The sequence below is a fragment of the Drosophila suzukii genome, chromosome 3 (genome assembly GCF_043229965.1).
Source record: "Drosophila suzukii chromosome 3, CBGP_Dsuzu_IsoJpt1.0, whole genome shotgun sequence".
Lineage (NCBI taxonomy): Eukaryota > Metazoa > Arthropoda > Insecta > Diptera > Drosophilidae > Drosophila > Drosophila suzukii.
The window spans coordinates 12,251,637-12,269,648 of record NC_092082.1 but is presented as its reverse complement, the minus strand read 5'-3'; the positions used below and the strand labels follow the sequence as shown (position 1 = coordinate 12,269,648).

At 40.1% G+C, this 18,012-nt stretch overlaps 2 protein-coding genes across 3 annotated transcripts in view; both read right to left on the bottom strand.

Moving 5' to 3' along the window:
• The window catches only part of Con (leucine rich repeat protein connectin), a 151,478-nt gene that overhangs the window by 47,234 nt on the left and 86,232 nt on the right, over positions 1–18,012 (bottom strand). For both annotated transcript variants that reach the window (XM_070995977.1, XM_070995979.1), the window contains one exon: positions 12,143–12,245. The gene's annotated coding sequence lies outside the window, so the exon portion shown is untranslated. The remainder of the gene's footprint in view (positions 1–12,142; positions 12,246–18,012) is intronic.
• On the bottom strand, positions 678–1,440 carry LOC118877286 (ubiquitin-conjugating enzyme E2 L5). The gene has a single exon (XM_036815288.3). The coding sequence runs from the start codon at positions 1,326–1,328 to the stop codon at positions 786–788; it is 543 nt and encodes a 180-aa protein (XP_036671183.1). The 5' UTR covers positions 1,329–1,440; the 3' UTR covers positions 678–785.

Sequence of the window (18,012 nt, the reverse complement as noted above, 5' to 3'; positions counted from 1 at the left end):
CGCCGCGTGGGGCATCCTTGTTTGCCGCCGAGGCGGATGATTTATCTCGCAGCTGGCTGCCACAGAAGTGTCCTGCCAGCCTTCCGCTTGGGGCTCACTGTACGCTTCCAATTAGATGGTCATATGGCCATACGCACGATGCCTCAAACGGGGGCGAAAACAAAGCTTCGCCGGCAATTTAAGACGCCGCTCCATGGGAGTCTCAATCGAAAAAGTCCCTCTACTCAATTTCCAGCAATTGGCGGCGGATATATTATATCGATAAATGGGCGTTGATTGGGGCAATATACCAGATTCAAATGCGATTTTAATAGAGTTCGGGGAATGGAGCATAAAAGGCGCTAAGCCTCTACATTCAATAAAGTCGATAGAGTTTATTATTTCATGTTAGGGAATAAACATTTAGTGAGTCCATTATCAGAGGAATGACTGCTTAGGAAGTTTGTTATGTTTTTTCGCATTCGCATATCCTTTTGAGATTTATAAATATTCTTTAAAAATGTATACTTTTACATATCTTTAGAGAAGCGGTCTGATACTTTTCTTGCTGCGATTATTTTAAAAAGTTCTTCCTGTTCTCTACCTCCACACCAACAGTGTGCTTAGTATAATCACATGATATGTCATAAAAACATTATTCTGAAAGCTCGTTTTATAATCTCTTCATATATTACAGTATATTTTTTTACACTTTTTAATTTACTGACTGGCATAGTATGTTTACCCACTTAATTTTCATCACCTATAACATATAGAGCTTAGAATCGGTATATACAGTCTACCCTCTAATCCTTCGACATCGCTTTTTTACGTTTACGGGCAAACTTAGCCAGTTCCTCTTCGGTAGGCCGGCGTTCACTGTACTTCTGGACCCAGGCATCGGCCATCTTAAAGAACCTGACCGGATCATTACGATATTCCCCGGCCATTTCCATGTGCCAGGCATTTTCTGGCTGCGGATCGTTGATGGTGGCCAGCAGAACCTGCAGGACTTGGTCTATCCGAGTGGTGGGGATCCAGTGCTCGATCTCCAGAATAGGCACACAAATCTGTCCACGTTCATTGACATTTAAGTGGTACATCTTCGTATTTATGTGGATGCGGGGTGGCTTGAATGGATAGTCCAGCGGAAAGTCGATCTCCATTTTGTAGGCGCCCTTGTCATAAGGCGGAGCCACAGGCATCAGCAACCCAGACCACTTGTAGATGTTATTCGGCTCCACCCACAAATTGCGAAACTGCAGGTTCTGCTTGTCCTCCAACATCAGGGCCAACTCGCGGTTCATCCGCTTGGGCCCGTCCATAAGGGGCTCCTCCTTTTTGGCCATGGTCCCTGGTTTTATCCCCTTTCCGTGTTAGCGAGTGTAGGTACTTGTGTCTGCGAGTGTGGAAGTTTTCTGCTGGATTTTGTTAACGTTTTTGGACAGGACTGCTAGGGTGCCGAAACGAAAACACTCTTAAAAAACTCAGTTGTTTCCTTTTTACTTTAATTGCGCTTTTAATTAGTACCAGAAAAATCTATTTATTATAATTTATATTTTAACAATTTAAGGCATTTTATAGCATGGGTTTACCCATTCAAAATCACTAATAAAATTTTTAATTCAAGTCTAAGATCCATAGTTCTGAGTGAATGGGAATGGAATTAATAAAAATAATTTATATTTAAGCATTATACTGTAAACTTATTGTTTTGAATTTTTGACATCCCTATATCTATTCAAAAATAAATTCCCTAAATGAATCCCCCTACTCCCCCCACATAGTATTCTTAATTCATGTCCAAAATCCCCAGCGATTTCTCTGAGTGATTGTGAATGGAAATGCTACTTAGAAGCAGGGCGAGAAGGGCGCTAGTTGAGTTCCAATGCATAGGAAAAATCCTTTCACATTGACATTAATCCCCGAAATAGCCGGCGAGAGTCCGGCTGACGTCGACAGGCCATGACAGCAGCACATTAGGATCAAACGTGGTCGGAAGCCAGAGCCTGGGAGATGGAGTTAAGGCTATATGGTCGGAACTATATAGAGTTTGTGAGACTGGAGCCCGAAGCGATGGGGATACAATTCCCGGCCCTCGAAATGAAAAGCCGTTTTATGTGCTTAGCCGCGTTGGAGTTGCAAAAATCGGGCTGTTTGCCTGCCCTTTATCCAGTATTTCTCTTTTTTTCCTTTGCCTGTCATATTTAAAGCGCAGATTTCATAACCCCGGGCGGCGAGTGAGTGGCGTGTCTGGTCGAACAGAATGATCCTGGCTGGCGGATGATGAGATTGCCATTGACATTTTAGTTTTCAATTAGTTGGAAGAGCCAGCAGCGCTACCCCCGCGCTACCCTGCATTTATTCCCCCCGGGGAAACAGTCGTCTGTGCCACTCATAAATATGTAAAAATACGCCAGCAAACCAAAGGAACCAAAGGAACAAGCTAGGAATATTTACCTTTTGCCTGGCAGATAACAAAAACATAAAAATTAAATATCAAAATGTATGCGACAACATCGCAGTGCGTGTGTGTAATTATTTATAAGCAGAGATGTCATCATCATGTAAATGAAACCAGAGCGCCAAAGGACGCTCCAAGGACCCGGGACCCCCGAAAGGACCTCTATGGCAACGGGATTGCCAGCTAAGCATAATTATTTCATTTCCCCCTGTTTGTCTCTGTGTGTGCGTGAGTGAGTGTATCTGTGTGAGCACATTGTGATTGATAGCTGGCACTTCCTTGGCCGTGTCCTTTGCCGTCTGGTTACAGCTTCAAAAGCCAAAGCGGAACCGAGGTTCCTGCCACCAATGGCTTTGAAGTGCCTCCTTGATTTATTTGCTTCGCATTTAATTAAGATTGTTTTAATGGATGCTTGATTGTTTTGTCTTATTGTTGGACTCTTTTTTGGTTCATTATATTTAGAATCTAGTTACAAAATCATTGAGATAAAGTATTAAAAAAATGGCAAAGCCTAAACCAAGCAGATGTACAGTTCTGGGATCCTATCAAACATTAAAGTGGGTCTAAAATGGGACCTTCGTTAAAAATAAATATTTTAAAACAGAATATTAGAGGGCTCAACCACAAATCCATAGAGGTATCCCTTGTCTAAATCGGGATCTTAGAACTCAAGTTATGGAATCTAGAAGTGCAGCTTTGGGTTACCATTCTGGATTTACGGAAAAATCGAACATGAAAATGGGCTAAAATTCTGACCCTCTTTTAAAAGGAATATTCAAATGTAGAATGTTAAAGAATTCAACCACAAACTCATAGAGGCATCAAACTTCAAAATCGGAATAAAATTACTAAAGTTATGGGACTTAGAAGTGCAGTTTTGGGGTCCCATTCTGAAAGCCATTGGAATTGCGGAAAAATCGAACATGAAAATGGGCTAAAATTTAGACCCTCTTTCAAAAGGAATATTTAAATGTGGAATATTAGAGAATTCAACCACAAACTCATAGAGGTATCAAACTTCAAAATCGGAATAAAATTACTAAAGTTATAAAGTTTAGAAGTGCAGTTTTGGGGTACCACTCTGAAAGCCATTGGAATTGCGGAAAAATCGAACATTAAAATGGGCTAAAATTTAGACCCTCTTTCAAAGGGAATATTTAAATGTGATATGTTAGAGAATTCAACCACAAACTCAAAGAGGTATCAGACTTCAAAATCGGAATAAATTTACTAAAGTTACGGAATCTAGAAGTGCAGTTTTGGGGTCCCATTCTGAAAGATATTGGAATTACGGAAAAATCGAACATGAAAATGGGCTAAAATTTAGACCCTCTTTCAAAGGGAATATTTAAATGTGATATGTTAGAGAATTCAACCACAAACTCAAAGAGGTATCAGACTTCAAAATCGGAATAAATTTACTAAAGTTACGGAATCTAGAAGTGCAGATTTGGGGTCCCATTCTGAAAGATATTGGAATTACGGAAAAATCGAACATTAAAATGGGCTAAAATTTAGACCCTCTTTCAAAGGGAATATTTAAATGTGGAACGTTAGAGAATTTAACCACAAACTCATAGAAGTATCAAACTTCAAAATCTGAGTAAAGTTACTAAAGTTATGGAATCTAGAAGTGCAGTTTTGGGGTCCCATTCTGAAAGCCATTGAAATTACGGAAAAATCGAAACGGGCTAAAATTTAGACCCTCTCTCAAAGGGAATATTTAAATGTGGAATGTTAGAGAATTCAACCACAAACTCATAGAGGTATAAAACTTCAAAATCTGAGTAAAATTACTAAAGTTATGGAATCTAGAAGTGCAGTTTTGGGGTCCCATTCTGAAAGATATTGGAATTACGGAAAAATCGAACATGAATATGGGCTAAAATTTAGACCCTCTTTCAAAGGGAATATTTAAATGTGAAATGTTAGAAAATTCAACCACAAACTCATAGAGGTATCAAACTTCAAAATCGGAATAAAATTACTAAAGTTACGGAATCTAGAAATGCAGTTTTGGGGCCCCATTCTGAAATATATTGGAATTACGGAAAAATCGAACATGAATATGGGCTAAAATTTAGACCCTCTTTCAAAGGGAATATTTAAATGTGAAATGTTAGAAAATTCAACCACAAACTCATAGAGGTATCAAACTTCAAAATCGGAATAAAATTACTAAAGTTACGGAATCTAGAAATGCAGTTTTGGGGCCCCATTCTGAAATATATTGGAATTACGGAAAAATCGAACATGAATATGGGCTAAAATTTAGACCCTCTTTCAAAGGGAATATTTAAATGTGAAATGTTAGAAAATTCAACCACAAACTCATAGAGGTATCAAACTTCAAAATCGGAATAAAATTACTAAAGTTACGGAATCAAGAAATGCAGTTTTGGGGCCCCATTCTGAAATATATTGGAATTACGGAAAAATCGAACATGAATATGGGCTAAAATTTAGACCCTCTTTCAAAGGGAATATTTAAATGTGAAATGTTAGAAAATTCAACCACAAACTCATAGAGGTATCAAACTTCAAAATCGGAATAAAATTACTAAAGTTACGGAATCTAGAAATGCAGTTTTGGGGCCCCATTCTGAAATATATTGGAATTACGGAAAAATCGAACATGAATATGGGCTAAAATTTAGACCCTCTTTCAAAGGGAATATTTAAATGTGAAATGTTAGAGAATTCAACCACAAACTCATAGAGGTATCAAACTTCAAAATCGGAATAAAATTACTAAAGTTACGGAATCTAGAAATGCAGTTTTGGGTCCCCATTCTGAAATATATTGGAATTACGGAAAAATCGAACATGAAAATGGGCTAAAATTTAGACCCTCTTTCAAAGGGAATATTTAAATGTGAAATGTTAGAAAATTCAACCACAAACTCATAGAGGTATCAAACTTCAAAATCGGAATAAAATTACTAAAGTTACGGAATCTAGAAATGCAGTTTTGGGTCCCCATTCTGAAATATATTGGAATTACGGAAAAATCGAACATGAAAATGGGCTAAAATTTAGACCCCCTTTCAAAGGGAATATTTAAATGTGAAATGTTAGAGAATTCAACCACAAACTCATAGAGGTATCAAACTTCAAAATCGGAATAAAATTACTAAAGTTACGGAATCTAGAAATGCAGTTTTGGGGCCCCATTCTGAAATATATTGGAATTACGGAAAAATCGAACATGAATATGGGCTAAAATTTAGACCCTCTTTCAAAGGGAATATTTAAATGTGAAATGTTAGAAAATTCAACCACAAACTCATAGAGGTATCAAACTTCAAAATCGAAATAAAATTACTAAAGTTATGGAATCTATAAGTGCAGTTTTGGGGTCCCATTCCATTGGAATTACGGAAAAATCGAACATGAAAATGGGGTAAAATTTAGACCCTCTTTCAAAAGGAATATTTAAATGTGGAATGTTAGAGAATTCAACCACAAACTCATAGAGGTATCAAACTTCGAAATCGGAATAAAATTACTAAAGTTATGGAATCTAGAAGTGCAGTTTTGGGGTCCCATTCTGAAAGCCATTGGAATTACTGGAAAATCGAACATGAAAATGGGCTAAAATTTTGACCCTCTTTTAAAGGGAGTATTTGAATGTAGAACATTAGAGAATTCCAACACAAACTCATAGAGGTATCCCACTTAAAAATCGGGCTTATATAACTCAAGTTATGGAATCAAGAAGTGCAGTTTTTGGATCCCATTCTGAAAGTCATTGGAATTACGGAAAAATCGAACATGAAAATGGTTTAAAAATTTGACCCATGCTCAAAATAAATATTTGAATGTAGATTATTAGAGAATTTGACCACAAACTCATAGAGGTTGCCCACGCCTAAATCCGGACCCAATAACTCAAGTTATAACATCTTGAAGTGCAGTTCCGATGAATAATTCGAGGGCGAGAATCACAGCGACTGCTCTGCCAGATTGCCGCCTAATCAATAGTTTCCTGTAGTTTGACGGCCTTAGTTAGCACTGGGGAGCTGCCGAACTCTGGGCGAAAGTTGGGCCCAACATGATAGATGCCTGCTCATCTAGAAGGCAGCAAAAAAAGCAGAAAATCCGGTGGCAGCCAAGGCGTCTGACAGCTCAGCGGGAGGGCATTTCCATCTCCACCCCGATCTCCACCCACCCATCAGTGGCGTTGTCGTCGCCATACTTTTAGCATAAACAGCCGGAAGCGGAAATGTTGATGACGCTCGCCGTTCAGCGCTCGCAGTTTGCTGGTGGATAACGGATACTCGGCTGTTCTCATATATCCATCTGTGTGTGTGTGGTTCTGACAGCCTAGCAACCCCCTACCCCCCAGCCCCAAAAACCCTACCCCATACAGACATCCACCGCATTTGTGTCATTTGTTTAGCTGTCATTGCCGGCGTATTGCCGCTGACAGCTCTCCGTTGCTTTGGAGCGATGGCGCCAAAGATTCGAAAAGGGGGTTGAGTCCTGAGTCCTTAGTCCTGGCACTTTCCCGTTTCGATGAGAAATCACCCAGAAATTAGCCGTCGCCGCATTAAATCTAATCTGATCCGATTTTCTATTAGCAATTGCCTAGTCCTGCTGAGATTTCCTCCCCGAAAATGTCCCTCTTTTTTTTTACTTATTTGTCTTTGTTTGGGGTATTCCTGGCTGTTATCTCAATTTGCCTGCGGATGTTACATTAACTTTTTTCTTTCAGTGTCTGGCGTGTGTTTGTTTGTGCACTTTAATCTTTTTATCGTACTTTAACACTTTGGCTTTGGTTTCGTTGACTTTCACGCCTTTTGTTCTGCTCCTTTTGGGTCCTTCATTAGCCCAGGAATACAAAAAAAGGGAAAAAAATCCAGGACCAGCAACAACGCGCGAAAAATGTCGCGTGCTGATTTGTCCTTTTTTTCCCCTGCCGACTTCCGCCGCCTGTCATCGACCTTTTCGGGCCCTTTTGTCAAGATCTGGGTATCGTTTACAGCCCTCGAGGGGATTGGGATTAGAGCGGGATAGCCAGAGGTGGATAGAAAGAGATAGGGCGAGCCTGATATATGGCGCGATTAACGTGAAAGGTTCCTAATTGATTTGGACAACGGGACGAATGGACGGATGGACGGGTTTATCGACAAGTGTCAACTGCCCAATTCGCCAGTTGACTTTTTGGCCAAAAGCGATTGGCGCCCATGTTGCTTAAAGCTGGAATTAATTAAGCGGGGCTTATCAAAAAGCAAATGGAGCCACGTCCTGATACCCACTCACGACATTTCCCCGTGCAACAGATTATTTATGCCTTCAGTGGATGCACGACATGTTCGTCATCGTTGCCATGGCATAATATTAAATTACGCGAAGTAAATAAGAGCCGGCACTCGAACACACAGGTTCCCTACCTGGAGTCAACCGCACACTCAAGGGCCCATGGCTCCTCGCATCCTGGGATCCTGAGATGTCGACGGCATAGGCACAGCTACGATTTCAGGGCTGCGCAAAAGGTAACTGGAGAGGAAAGGTCCTTAACTGGTTCCTTGACAATACACAAAAAAAATGTCTTAATATAAAGAAATATATTAAAACCAATTCAGAAGACTTATGGGGTCTTAAAAAATATTTTATTGATTGCTAAAAAACTAACTTCCCTTTTTATAGGCATTATATAAGGACTGTACTATACTTATTAAAATGTTAAAAAATAAAACTATGGAGAACAATTTTTTATATACAAATGTATATATATTTTATTACCATAGCGCCATATAAACCTACAAAAATAATTTACCTTTTTTATAATACCCCAATAGAAGTGTGCCTATTTTGAAGGCCTAAAGCCTTATTAGAGACTGCCCTAAAAATGTATAAATCAAGCTTTAAATTAATGATACGAATATACCACCGTCGCGGGCCCTTTTTCCGAATCGAGCACTTCTGCTCGACTTGCCTGGTTTCCAGTGGGTCTTAATTTGGTGCCCGCTTTGTCATAAATAATGCAAGGCAAACGTTGCAACAGCCTTCGCTTCGCCCAGAACACCCGGCAATCCAATCCCCACCCAATTCGAGGACCCATTTCTCAACCCTTTTTCGTCCTTGCTACCAATCCTGCTGCCATCGTTGTCGTTTGCTCGCGGGCATTACTCAATATGCAGTTAGCTGTGCTCAAACGTGCTGCAATTACGGCTGCAACCTGAGCTCCCGCACCCCCTCCCCCCAATTTTACCGCCCACTGCCACGCCCCCCCTGGAAAAAGGCTTTTTGCAGTGAGCAACGTCATTTGTACTTAATGACTTTTCAACGTCGTGTGCGTGCAACGTCATTTTCTTGAGGCTTTTTTGGCTGCTGCCGCTTGGCTCGTTCGTTGTTCGCTCATTTGCTTATTGCATTTAAGGGGGGAGGGGGTTGTAAGGGGGATTCCCCATAAATAAAACACGCACGCAGCCCACGGGGCGTATACGTGATGCGTGCCATGCACCTGTTGCAGCCGCCGTTTTGCACCGCGTTTAATTGCAAAACAAGTGGAATACATACATACATATTCAACCAAAAATACAAAAATACATTCCAAAATGGGTGAAAGCTTAAGCTTAACTACGGTCCACTCATATTTCACAGATCGGCAAACATCAAAGTAAAGCCTAAAAGGAAAATCACCCAGAAGACATAAAATAAATCGCTGCTTATGCAGTGTGCAGCCTTCGTATCGGAAAATGTTTAATAAAACACATCTGCCCCCATCTAGAGTGGCAAAATTATTATATATGGGCCACGATGGGATTTTCTGGGTACGCAAGTGATTTAAAATATTTCTTTTGACAGCTCACCCAAAGTTTTTTTTTGCTTTAATCGACGAGTGGGGTTGGCGGCCCATTAATAACGCAACAAAAAAGGAGCAGGCCGGTATAAAAATGAAATTCAATAAGCGTGATTTGGATAGCCAAACGGCAGAAGAACCGCACATCGAATGGGGGCCAAGGAATGGAATCATCCGAGCAACTGGTCAAAGCATTCAACCAACCCTCGGTGATTTGGCGAGGGGGGGAATGAGGGCGAAATATTTAAGGCGTTGGCCCGGGGATGCCAATAAATCAAAGGGCCCGAAAAAAGGTTGCCCCCGAACAATGCGCGGCATCTGTAGAATTCTCCCTTGGACCACACACACACTCATAACTAAAAAGGATACCCATCAGATGTGTGTTTTGTGTATGTTGTTCCTTGTTTGTTGTTTGTTATTTGTTGTGCCTCTGTGTTGTAGTTGTTAGGCACACTTTTTGGCGGGGGTGTGGAGTGTTCGGGTGGCTGGTGTCTAACTTTTGAGCAATTAAGTTCTCAACTTCCTGAATTCATCAGGAATTCACAACTTTAACTCGATATCTGAAAGGCTCTTCGGAAATGCAATAAATACTCCTTCGGTTAGCAACTTCGTTTGAATTTAATCTTATTGGCGAAAATAAATTATACAGCCTTGTTTGAGAGATATGTATTTTTGTATGTCCTGTATGCTAGATTATTTTAAAGTCTTTATTCTTACCTAATTTTGTTGTAAAATATTGTTTTTATTTCTAAGATATTTTCCCTGTCAAAATATATTTTAAAATAAAATATAAAATCCAAGTAAATACTTGCACTCTCACTTCAGACAACAACGATTCATTAGTCATTCTCGCAAAGTGCAGCCATCAAAACTTGTGACTTCACTCTGGAAAATAACTCGTTTATTTAATTTTCGGTAGCTTTGGATTTCATCAAGAGATTTTTTGTTAGTCTGTGGAAAACATGTTCATAATTGGTTTTACACACTCTTACTTATGTTGCATTTTTCTGCCACGTGCACGGGAAAACAAGTAAACAAAGTTTTCCACCCAGTTTAATAAAATTAATGGCCTTACTTTCGTCCAGGAAAGTGTCGGAATTTTACACCAACGCCGCCAACGCCGCTGACCGATGCAACTGGGCAGCCCGGGGAGCTTTGGATGGAAGTGGAAGTGGAAATGGAGCCTGAATCCTGGGAGGAAAATGCGGAGTAAGGATCGCAGGACGAAGTCAGAGGCGCGTGCTGAGAGCACAAAGCTGCTAAGCGGCTTAAAGTTGTAGAAAGTTTTTCTAAACGCATTCGCGTCACCAAAGGCGCCGCCAAAGTTATGAGTGCCTGTAGCTGTGCCTCCCCAGGCACACTAGGAAAATTGTAACACAATCACTGGCCTATACGAAAATTACAAAATAATTAAATGATATAAAGCTTGGGGATTATATGGAAATGGGACTGTATATAAACAGATTTATCAGTTTTCCGTATAAGTAAAGACAGCCCTTTTCATACAAATATTATAAAGATTTAAGGTATTGTATAAGTTTTTAAGCCCAATACAATAGTTCACGCACATTTTTAATGATTGAAATAATTTTCTAAATAAAAAAATAATATTGTTAAAAAACCTGTATGATACAATCTGAAAGATTGAAAGATCCTAATTAAATCAACCATGAACAAAAGATTAATCTAACTTATCAAATATAAGACTATTAAAATACTATTATGTATTACTTAAAAGTGTCAAAAACCATACAAATTATTTTAGTTAAAATATTAAAATAGGAGTATACGAATAAGCATCTAATAATCTAATCTAACATATAATCCATGGAAGGTATTTAGATATATTTAGTAGAATCTACCTATTGCAATAATAAAGTCCTAAGCTATCTTATCACATAACATTATTTAATTTAAATGGTTTATAATTAAAAAAAATGAATCACAATGATATTTTACTATTTAACCCACGCATTTCCTATTTCAATGAAATTAGCTATACAAATATGAGATTTTCTCCCAGTGCACCCACCGAAAGGCGGACAAAGGCTGCTATTCCTATGTGAAGAGTGGGTGCAGCTTATCCGGCCTCCAGTGGAGGCGCCACAAAGAGTTCTAACGGGCTCCAACAAGTGCAGGGCCCATGTCCTTTATCCAGAGGGCGTACTCGATGTCTGCGTCGCCTTGGCAAATGAAGTGAAGCGCGGCGAGTAAAAGGATTAAGGACGCTTAATATCATTGATGAGCCTTGCCACGCCCCGCACCGCCCCGTCCCGCCCCTACTCACATCCTATCCTAATAATACCACCATTTTTATGCGATTTCCGCTGCCACTCAAAGGAAGAGCTGAGCCCAGATTTGTGTTGTCTGTAGTTTTGGCCTGGGAACAGCTGCAGCGGTTCCATAAAAACGAAAGCCAAATGCCCAACCACCCACTGTGGAGGAAAACCCACCCCAAGGTCAGCAGCTATGCTGCCTAATTAAGAATGCAGCCGAGGAAAAAGAGAGAAAACAAATTCACTTTCGGCAACTTTATGCAAATAGCCGAGAAAGTAGCGATTCGTGGAACATACGGAACTGTAATGAATATTTACGAGTCCACGACTCGTCCAGTGGCAAGTGCTGAACATGTGCGAAATCTCGAAAAATTTCCCACACACACTCTTCAAATTTACGCTCGAAATAATACGGCAGAATTTTCATTTAATTATGAACTGTTAAAGTCCTCGAACTGGGGATGGGAAACAGGGCGAGCGCACCTTGCCACCGCCACCGCCTCGCCCCAGTAATTAAAAGCGAAAGGAAAAGGTGTGTATCTGTATCCCGTCGATGCCGACGAACAATTGCAGCTCGGGGGTAATCAAAAATGTATCTTTCAGCTGGGGACTTACCCGAAAGCCTCTGGCAAAGCGGCAGAGCTGGAAAAACCGGCTGGGAAATGCGGAGTGTGCTGGTGCGGAGGACGAGACAATCGCCGGGGACTCGTTAGAGGAGCTGCAATGAGAAGTGTGGAAAAGCATTTACTTAAATTAGATTGCCGGCTTCAAGTGGAGTGTAGTTGGGCTGGAGTCTATGGTGCTTCAGCTGGAGTCCTGCAGGGGTTAATTTCTAAGGCAAGAGTCGATTTGCGCCACTGGATTTATGATTAAATTGGTCAAGAAGAGTTGTAATAAAATAAGTTTACGCTTTGAAACTAAATAAAAATTCTTCCTCAGTGGTAATTATTTTATAATTGAGTTTTGAGAACCCTTTATTTTTCAAGATAATCGAAGAGTACTTTGACGAATATTAAATTACGAATACATTTTTTAAGAAAAACAGATTAAAGTATTTTAAAAGTTAATTTGAAAAAACCTATATTTTACAAAGGTATCAAAAAGCAATTTAATAAATATCAAATTATAAATACAAGGGAATATAATTATTTAATAGGGTTACAATGTCGCTTACAAAAAAGGAATTCACATTAACTTTGTTTAACGTTTTTCTATGAAATAAATCCCCATTTCTTCTCGTCGTCGTCTGGTTCCCCAAGCAAATATGTTTAAATTTCTGATTTTCCTACAAGCGCATTTGGACTTTGCCATAATTGGATGAAATTGTTGCTGCCGCGGGAAAAGCGTCGTATCATCGTCGTCGTTTCTGGCAGCAGATGCACCATCTATTTGCCCCCTTCCAACTGGCTTTATACGGGTTGAATTCGAAGGAGCTGCTCCTATTCGAAATGATTTCCCCATTTCCCATTGCTTTAAGTTGAAATCCCCGACGAAAGCTGCTCATATTTACAAAATGTCTAATGAAAATATTTTTCTGCTGCCCTCCGCCATTCGAGTAAGCTTGCTTTTCAGGCTAAGAGGAGGGAAAAAAAAATCAAATTAGTTGCATGAATGGTGCTGGACGGATTAAGGGGGCGTGGCAGGAGCAGCTGGAGCTGCAGGTCCTAAGAGTCCTGCGAGTCCTGAACCCATGCAACTCTATATATATATGTATGTACTCGGGTGATTCATGTTTGTGTGCTAATTGCCACAGCGGGGGCAAAGTCGAGAGCTTATCAGAAATTCTTATCGCATTACTTACTTATGCCGTTTACTTGGTTATTTGTCATAATTATCCAGCAACTAGGAAGATTCATTTGCCAAATGTTTCGCCCACCCAGCCAGCCAGCAATCTCTATATATCTTCCTTTGGCCTCTATGGAGAGCATTGAAAATTGATGTCCTTCAGTATTCATCCGGCTCCTTTTAGAAAACCAACTCACATCCCTCCCCATACAACCAGTCACATGTGCGACCTGCCCCATTTCGAATCTCAACTTTTAACTCCGTCACAAGCTTTTGAATGCTGCATGAGCCGAACAAAAAATCAGATAGCGCATTTAAAATGGGAAAATCAGAAGGAAAATCAGGAGGAAAATCGGGGGGAAAATCGGGGGAAAAATCCTGAGAAGCACAAAGCGCACGACTGAGTAGATAAGCATAGAAACAACAAGATACTAAAGATGGGTGCAGCAGCAGGAAAAACAGAGGGCGACACACACACACACACAAACAAAGAAAAGGGGCGGCGAAAAAAATCAAAAGAAAATTGCAGGCAGCGAAAAAAAAATCAGGGTTTTCCAGGGGGTGTGGGGCGGAGTGTGGGGGAGAACCCATATCAAGTAACTGAGCCGCGCCAAGCGGCTGCATAGTGAAAATGCAACTGTGCGGAAAACTGTGCGAACATTTTCATTTTCAATGCAGCTCTTGGCACACAAAACACACAGCCAGACAACATTAACAGTAGTAACAACAACTAGCAAATAGACAACTTTAAGTACACGCATGGATACATACTCTCGGAAAAACTTGCAAAGAAAATCGCTGAAAATCGCTTAGAACGCAGAGCCCGAAAAAAAAAATGTTAGCAATAGCAGCCAAATACGAGAAGGAAATACACAAAAGCATATGGTTGTGTGGGGGCAGAAGGGGGTGTGGATAGGGGGGAAAGCGGGGCACTGGGCCACGGAAAATGGGGGTCAGGCCAGAGGGGGCGGGGTCGCCTCTGACTTTTCTTTCAATTTGCAACATTTTCTGTTGCACGTTCCAAAAATAACTTCCGCCAGCCTCGTCGTCGTCGTCGTTGCAACCTGCAACCTGATTTGGATCCGCCTTTGCCAAATTGCAGGAAACATTTCTATTTAAAGTCTGCACCCGATTCGGGTCCCTTTTGAACCCAAAAGTGGTTTTGGATCCGCTAATGGCATCCCCTGACCGCAAATGTGCCACGACACAGAAAAAAAAACCTAACGACTGCTTATATATTATTTAATACTTACAAAATCGTAAAATATTTAATTTAATATTAAATTTACCATGCACAACAATTTCTATTCTTGAAAAATCTTTAAAAACCTATCAAATTTTGATAAAGAAGGTAAGGTACATTTTAGGGATAAATTCTCTGCTGCTACTACTAAAATATTTTTTAAAATATCAAATCACTTAGCTAAAATGTCAGAAATATTATTTTGATATTTCAACTGTCAGGTTGTTCAATTAAATGAAAAACATTTTAGAAATTATTAAAATACTTGTTGGTTTTCCTCTGCAGAATATCATATCTCGTCAGTCTCCATATCTGGGTTGCTAAATCTATTTGTTTATAATTTGCGAAAAATGCAATTAGCTGGGCTGTCGAAAACAGGCATAATTTGAAGCCCGACTGAAGGCAACCCGCGTTTCAGAACAGCACCCCTTTTCAGCCCCCCAACTCAGGAGCACATTAATAATATAAACTTTCCTTGGCTGGGCTGCCAATCAGTTGTTTTTGGAAGGCCCACAATAAACCCATATAAAACTTGTGGCACAATGGCCAACCGGTACAGTGAAGCCAGCCCGCAATCAACTCCTTCGGCAAGGCAGTACAATGACAGAGCTTAGCCACCAAGTGCCATTTTTATCTACCATAAGCACTCTTCGCAAACGCTTTTCCAACCACTGTGCCTCCTGCCAGGGGGCCATTAGTAAACTTTTCCGAAAAAAGGAGCGAGTTAGCAGGGGACGTGAAGTTTTGGCGGGGGGAGTTTGAGGCTGGAAGTCTGCTTCTATGTTAAATGAATTGTTGTCTTAACTACGAGACAAGACCCCCTCCCCCATCCTCAGCCCAGCCGACAGGTGAAGGGGTCTGTGTCTATTAAAATTGCGGGCGCGGTGCAGCAGCCAAAAAAGTTTCATGAAATTCAGTTTTCAAAAAGTAAAAAAAAAATGAAATAAAAAATTGTGGATCTACTAAAGAGTGAAATAAAAATGAGAAAAACAAGTTAGTTCAAGCTAGAAGGATTATACTCTTTTTAAAGAATATATATTCTAAAGAATGTACCGTACAAAAATATGGTGCTTGGGAGTAACTAAGAAAAATATTTCAAATGAAAAAATTAAACTGTTTTTCCAGCCAATTGGTTATGTAGAATTTCTAGATATAAAAATGTATCTTTACATATTATGTCACATTTTTAAAGAGTTCAGTATATAGGAACTCAAGACTATTAATAAAAAAACATTGAAATGTTAATATATTTCGTGGCAATATAGTCTTTTTTATATCTTTTTTGGGCGTTCTCCTTTACAGTTCGTCATTAAAGTTAAAAGTCTTTCCCAAACATTCAAAAAGGAAGTTTTAGGGCGGAGATTCCAAACTGAAGCTTTCACATTTAACACCTGAAGATTTCAACTTAACTTCCTTCCTGGCAAACTCCGGCTCATAATTGCACAGCCCCAAACGAGAAGGGTATGAAAAGTTTAAATAACTTTGGCAACTAAATTTAAGTTGCGTTGTCGGTGGGCGGTCTCAGCAAGGGGGCGTGGCGCACTGCGAGGGTCGTGACAAAGTTGGGAGCAGATAAAAACTGCAGCAGACGCAAAACTAATTTGCGTGGTTATGTAAATTAGAGTCGGAGCGAGTTGCTGCGATAAACTTGTTGAGGGCGAGGAGCGGTAAAAAAATCGCAGCACAAATGCGTAAACAAGGTGGGGATAATGCTGGGCGATGTTCCAGATGCAGATGCAGCTGAATCTGAAACTAAACTAAAGCCCCAACTCACCTTGAAGTTCAGCACAGAGTCAGGGTCCGAACTCTCGGCAGAAGTTCAAACACAGCTGAAAGGCTGAGGCGGTTTCGTTTACCGAGTTGTGGGCGTGGCAGTGCTCAAGACCACTGCTCTATATATATGCACTTATACCATGGATATATAGTATGCACCTGGATGTGGGCCTTGCAGCCGTAATCCCGTAACCACAAACAGATAACAGAATCGTCGGGCGAGGAGACAAAGACGCCGCTCGCCTCAAACAACTAAATAATGTGCAGCAAATTTAGAGCCCTATGCGAGTATCTCAAACTCACATATGCACTGCCAAAAATATTACACTTTCCATTTTTAAAAACCAGATTTTTATTAACAAAAACGAAAATAAGAGATACATGTTGGTATAAGCCAAAATTTCATTCAATTTCAAAATCATTTGCATCTAAGCAAACTTTGCCCAGATACAATATCAGTTTGATTAATTTTTACCATTTTAATCTTCAATATAAAAATTCTTTTTAAAGCAAAATGTATCTTTATTGAAAGATTGACTAGGATCAAAAGTTTAGGAATCCTTTTTGCAGTTGCTTAAAAATAAATTTAATATATTTCTATCACAGATATATAATAATTTTATAATAAGATTAAAATAATTTTTTTTTACAAAAACCTATCTGTCTTTTAAAGGCGAATTATTTTTGTTCAATATTTTAAAGAACCTAAAGAGATTATTTAAAATCCACCTAGTTAACTGATAAATAAAAAATGTTTCTCTCTGCATTTGAGATAATTTTTCGTCTAGCAGTTGGTAGGGCTTAGGCATAATTTGGACCCAGACAGGAGTGAAAACGCATCCTGCAGATACATCGTCGGCTGTCTTGGAAACCGCAGGGGGTGTATTCGGCTATAGTACTACCACTGCAGCCCAGCAGCAGTTCCCGCTCTCTCTAAAGTCATATTAATAATTTTGTTGGGATTTGAACTACATCCGATGCCGTCTGTGGGCTCACCACCCCCGCCTCTTGTACTTTTGGCATTCAAGGGACCGCAACAACTTGCTGGATGCATCTGGCAGATCGGAATACGAACAGTTACCATGGCCATTAAAGCTTACTTACACATATTCCCTCCATAGCACCATCTCCCCCACAAAATATACCTACAACCTAGCCAGTTTTGTTTACACTTCCCATGCAAAACCCAAAAAAAAGAGGACAGCAAAATGCACAGGCTCCAAAAATTTGGTCTATCTTGCACCTGTTGTCGGGCTTTGATTTCACTGGCGAACTAAAGAAGTTCGGCCAGTCAGTGTGCAAATGTTTCCTCTAGACAAATTCCCATGTGGTACCAATATTTCAAAGCATTTCCATGGGAAAATATCTGCAGTCTCAGTTTGATAATTTTCCTCGGGCTGCCACATCAATATTGACTGCGTTTCGCCCACATACTACAAAATAGAATATTGTGGGATTTTCTTCGGCAGACACTAATTAGTTGCCTCCGGTTCCGTCTCATCCTTGGATGACATGTGATATTGTTAGTGGCGGCTTGTTTACAGGGTTGCAGCCGTTGAACCCCGACCCTCATTTATTTTTAGCCGCCTGCAGCACCATTCGATTTGTGTTAATGACATGCAAATCAACTTTGGTGGTCCTGCGACAAATACCCGCTCCAATTACGCCGGAAAATTCCCACTCT

What these genes read in the sequence shown, in the direction of transcription:
- LOC118877286 (XM_036815288.3), bottom strand. Translation starts at nt 1,328, where the DNA reads ATGGCCAAAAAGGAGGAGCCCCTTATGGACGGGCCCAAGCGGATGAAC.